The sequence below is a fragment of the Helicoverpa armigera genome, chromosome 19, assembly GCF_030705265.1.
Source record: "Helicoverpa armigera isolate CAAS_96S chromosome 19, ASM3070526v1, whole genome shotgun sequence".
Classification (NCBI taxonomy): domain Eukaryota; kingdom Metazoa; phylum Arthropoda; class Insecta; order Lepidoptera; family Noctuidae; genus Helicoverpa; species Helicoverpa armigera.
Genome location: NC_087138.1, coordinates 9688000 through 9693755, shown reverse-complemented (window position 1 = coordinate 9693755; position 5756 = coordinate 9688000). Strand labels below are relative to the sequence as shown.

Below are 5756 nucleotides of genomic sequence, written 5' to 3'. Positions count from 1 at the left end.
AGAAGCGACTGCCTATCTGACCTCCTCAACCCAGTTACCCGGGCAACCCGATACCCCTTGGTTAGACTGGTGTCAGACTTACTGGCTTCTGACTACCAGTAACGACTGTCAAGGATGTTCAATGACAGCCGGGACCTACAGTTTAACGTGCCATCCGAAACACAGTCATTGGTGTCTAAGATATACTTAGATAGTACATACAAACTTAGAAAAGTTGCATTGGTACTTGCCTGACCTGGAATCGAACCCGCGCCCTCATACTCGAGAGGTTGGTTCTTTGCCCACTAGGCCACCACGACTCTCCCACTAGGCCACCACGACTCTTATTTATTATTTAATATTCCAAAATTGAAAAAAAATAATTATTGGGTAAGATGTTTAGTTGTATCACGTTAGGTGAGAAACTTTGATAACGGTGACTTATCCCTTCATCTGACACGTTAGCGTCCGGCGAAGTTGTAAGTTGTCAATACAGAGTTTTTCTTCGCTTGAAAAGTAATCCCTTCAGGACGGGTGTTCACTTTGAATATCCTTTGCTATCAGAAGCACGTTTCGAGGCTTTTTGCGTGGTTTTGCCGCGAAAAAGTTCACGATAACATGTTTTCTTACAGTGCAGTTTGGCACACTTAAGTAAATAACTGACATGTTATTGTAAACTATCCCGTTGTGAGGGACGTGTTTTAATTTCCACGCATAGGTCAGTTTTCGGTTAGATGTAGGTAGGTAACATTTGTATGATTGTCCGCCTATAGTTGCGCTTTTGTGATAAAGTTTCCACTTTATCCTAAGGGCGTAGCTCATGTAACGTAGTTAGAAACTCTTTCGTTTGTAAGATTTTATTCGTTAGATATTTTTGATACTGACCGGGCAATCATTTCAAATGTATTCGATTTGTTCCATAGAATAAGTTTTTTATATTGAAGTGTGTCACTTCACCTCTCGAGCCCGAGCAATAAACGTCGTGATATCGAATCAGTTTTTCATTTTGAGCAAGATAATTGGTCCTGGTGTAACAGTACATAATAAGTGTAACATTTAACAGCTATTTATTTAATACATAATACAAGTTTAAAATTAATATACTCTGTTTTAGAACTTAGGAGTCCTTAATTAGAACTCAAAGTACCATTAGTCATACATTATATTTTTGTGAATAATCTTCTTTTGCTGAGCTCTTCAAAAAATAATAATTATTAAAAGCTTTGTACTATACATATTTATAATTTAACATTCTGCTTTTAAACACATTCCATCTTAATGTGTTCTACGATGGTGATTCTCAACATTCTTAAGACTTAAAATGCAGCTCGGGAGCGTATTTAAAGATGCATGTGGTGACCTCATTCCCGAGTTGGCATGGCGTCTCTTGTTTGTGATTTACCTGAAAATTATACACGGCTTTATGCGAGATAATGTTAAACTTTAAAAAAATAACATTAACATTTTATTTTTTACTTAAAAACATTTTGTAAGGACTGTTACACCCATTTGAAGAATTATCTTCCAAATATCAATTCGTCTTAAAATATTTGTACCGGCAAACAAAAAAGAAAATGATGAGATAAGGTAACCAGCCTTTGGCCATACCCCAGATTTTATATTTGGATACCACACAAAGAAAAACAAACCCTTTTTCTATAAGAATGTGTACAAAACTTATGTATTTGCATCATAAATATTTACCTCTCTGTCGCAATTTTCCGACACAGTTTTCATGTGTTCCAATTTCTTTCTGTTTGTGAACACTAGGGGCGTGACAGCGGTCATGAAACCAAACTTGGAATATTTGTTGTTCTTCACTACGCCAACCTGTCGAAGTTTTTCACGGCATTATATACCTACATACTAAAGCATGTAGTATAAGCATGTAAGTACAAAGGTTTACCTTTTTGAGGGTACCTATAAATAACTTAAAGTACGATGATTAAACCCATAATACTAATTAAAATATTTAATTGATATTTAATGATGTATCAACTCTTTATGTGTATCTCAGACGAAAATATGTGTGACTTTAGATTTTTTTATTTTATAATAATACGTCCCAAGGCCGGAATTTCTGCCACGGCGGCTGTTGTCATAAAAGGAGATCAGCGAGCTGCTATAAACTGTTGTAACACTCCCTGGACTTGAGGCTTCTTTCAGACATGATACGGTTTCAGAAGCCATCGGCAACATCTGTAGACTTGTACTTAAAGCACTGTTTAGTTTTGTATAATATTTGTCTTCCATAACCATAAGGATGGCTTGCGCTAAAGGGCCCAAACTTCTTAAAACCCCTGTTTTACGTTCAGGGTAATGCTTTGTAGTGGAGGTATATGATGATTTACAATACCATGCTGTGAAATGTTTTGTGTACCTAGTCTCCTTATCAGGTATTTCCCCGTCGGCCTTGCATCCCTTTACAATAAACTGCTTTCCTAACTTTAAATATAGTGACACCCGTCCTAACCTCATCAAACATTCCTTTAAAAGGATTTGGGATCTCAACAATTCGTGTGGCCATCATAAAATTAATTTTAATTTCATTTGCTTTCAAATTCGGATCGTTTTCGAAACACAGTCATAAGAACACCTGAGATTTCATCTGACATATCGATGTCAATGAAGTATTTAAGTCTTCCCCAATAGTACCTATCTGGTCACCGGCCTCATCAATAATTATATCAGTGATTTTGATTAATGTCTCTATTTCATTGTCCCTTTCTTTGCTGGTGTCTACCTCCATTCCCATACTACCAGAAGCTATCTTTCATAGGCTGTTCACAATTTTTTACTTTAAGATAGCATTGGGTGATTAGTAAAACTGTCGCTTAAAATAGGTAAAATGCACTTAACAGTGTTCGATTACGTACCTTTTCCAACAAACAGGTGATGATGCACGCAGATTTTTCTGGAAAGGGCGGATCACCTCGGAGATATTCCAAGTCTTTCTCAGTTGCATTTACGTGGTCCATGCATGTGTGTGCCGTGGCTATTACAGTTCTTTTAACGATGTCGCCAAATTTACTTTCTGGTAATACATTAAATTAATTGGTATCTGTATGTTGTGTACAACGGAATGAAATATCTATATTATCGAAATAAATTACTGTCCAATCGTAATAATCAAAAGTGTAATTCTCTTCAAAAAAAAAATGAACTCACCTTTTTCGTGCTGTCCTGTAACATAATATACGATACAGAGCGAATAAAAAGTAATTACGCATCTTCTATAGGCTAACATTTTGGACGATATGCCGAAATAAAACAAGTCTATACAATGATGGCATAATTCGCCAGCGTTTAACCGCACCCACGACAGATACCATCTTTCCGGCTCTGCGATTTCACGAATCAATGGATAGAATGTTTTTTTATATCGGTATTAGGGTAACATCATTTCCTTTTTTTCTATTCCGCTAAGCCGAAATCGGTTTGGGATCTGCATGTATGTATATTTACTACATAATGTCTGTTTGGTGATTGATTCTAATTTTGTCTATAAACAAATATTCGCATTTCAGCTAGTGTTTGATGGCGAGTTGATAGAATGTATAAATAATGGGTATTGAAGCAAATGATGCAGTTAAAGCTTTTTATAAATAAAACTATAAAAATGATAAAACCTATTTGTCAGTCAGTTCCAACATACGTTTCACAGTTGCATGTCAATAATATGAAAAAACAACTCTATAGCTTCTTTTTGACACATAAAATGTTAATGTTAATATATAAAAAAATAACTATTTTTAAAATCTAGTTCACCACAGAGCTTTCATAACTTGGACAGCACCAGAACTATAAATTAGCCCTATCTTATATAATTACGACGGTTAATATTCGGCATGCATTGTCCGATGCCGGCTGTCAACGGGTCGCAATAATGATATGTACATAATTGTACATAATGAGCGCTGCATTATGTAGACAGCTATTATTTTATGAGAATTCATGGTTCTGCGGATGTTGGTTCTGTTTCCATATTTTTTAAGTTCATTTATTTTAACCTTTTGAATATTATACTCGTATAAAAAAGTCCTAATGTACCTAGCCAGTACCAGTCATTATTTTTTATTGCTTTGACTTTCGTTCATTTTTTATGTCTAACACAGCCATGTTTTATGTGTAAGTAGTTGCAGTTACTCGCTATTCTCGTCGATCATCTATTAGGTGTGTTATATAACCGATATTATGAGGATGCAAGGTGATTCAAGTGCCAAATGGACATTAGTGGGCTTAAGATTAACAACTTCATTGACATTTGTTTGGTCTACTGTCTCCTTGGTGTATTTAAATTGACAGTTAAGTTTGTTGGCTTTTATGATTCTACAGAACTTTCTAAGACAGTTTCATCTTTCTTGACGACCCACTCATTAATGAAGAGTATCGGTTCTTTACATCTCAGAATTTCCTTTCGTAAACAAAATGCTGTCGTAAATATAACATTTTGTATCTTCAACAATGTTTTTTTATAGTTGGGTTAGATAGAGAAACTTCGATATATCACAAAATAAAGTAAGGAACAAGTATGTCAACAGTTGTGACATAGCAAAACGTCATCCATCGGTATTAATTAGTGTTGGATTGCAAGTAAAACAGAATATGACGTTGTTCACGATAGCAATAAATCATAAACAAATTAATTCGTTTTTAAATGCACTTTGGAACATTAATTTATTACTGTATAGTGATGTTTGAACATTATTGCTTACGAATAATTGTAGTAAGAATGTATTGTCTGTGACAAGGGTTGATTTTTGTCGGTGTAGACGTGAATTTAGCGGTGTCATTGCACATCATCTCTTTTTCGACTGGTTGTTGTGAGAGTCGTCACGACTTTTGGGGTCTGGAGGGGTCACTGTTACTTGCAAAGCAACACAAATTCAGTAATTTCGAAAAATTGTGAGGAAGGAGTTTTCGAAATGAATGTAGACTAGTGTAGACCTATACCCGATCCTAGATATACACATACATATGAGTATTCGTTAAAAATCGACGCTACGTTCAAAAATTCATCAACGAGTAAAAACTATTAAAATGATTTGTCGTCTCACGAACACCGCTTGCCGCCATCAGTAAATCATTTCCACCGTCAGGCACAGGTTTAACGGAGGCTTTGTTGCTACCATTAATTCAGTAAACAATGTAATATGGATCCGACCACTAACAAATTGGCAACAATTGGTCTATCCAATAGCGATATTCATCAAAGTCCAGTGCTAAGCGTGGTCGCTGTGAACGATGACTGACGTAATGCGATGGCTGATGGCGAAACGTGAGATCGTGATGCCGCAATGTAATGATGATGTGGGAGAATAATTGGTTTAGAAATAATGTTTTGTTGATGAATAAAATTTGCTTTTGTTTGTGCCTTTCCTGATTCGACTCTTGAACCCCAAAAGCCAAAATAGACTTCGGGTTTCGACAATAATTCTCATCTTTGGCATCTAAAAAATTAATCTAAATATTCAGTTTCACAAGCTGAAGCGCAAAACTTAGTACCAAATTGCAAATTGATACGTGTCCGATTAACAGCCTCAATCATATGGTAGGTTATATATAGAATACTTATCTTATACTACAAGTAGTTACTGTTACAGCCTTTTTATCGTCCCACTGCTGGGCACAGGCCTCCTCTCACATGGAGAAGGATTGAGCATGAATACAAGTAGTTACAATGACAATATAGACAGCAGTGTGTTACAACGAATATTAATATATAAGCAGAATGAATGTACTGAACTACTTAGTGAAGTATGAAAATGCGCCAAGAC

At 35.7% G+C, this 5756-nt stretch overlaps 1 protein-coding gene across 1 annotated transcript; it reads right to left on the bottom strand.

Moving 5' to 3' along the window:
- Positions 1–1137: 1137 nt before the first annotated feature.
- LOC110381536 (uncharacterized) lies at positions 1138–3317 on the bottom strand. Its single transcript, XM_021341873.3, has 4 exons — positions 3148–3317; positions 2856–3013; positions 1684–1809; positions 1138–1381 (listed from the first exon to the last, which is right to left on the bottom strand). The coding sequence occupies exons 1-4, from the start codon at positions 3224–3226 to the stop codon at positions 1289–1291; spliced, it is 456 nt and encodes a 151-aa protein (XP_021197548.1). The 5' UTR covers positions 3227–3317; the 3' UTR covers positions 1138–1288.
- Positions 3318–5756: the final 2439 nt, after the last annotated feature.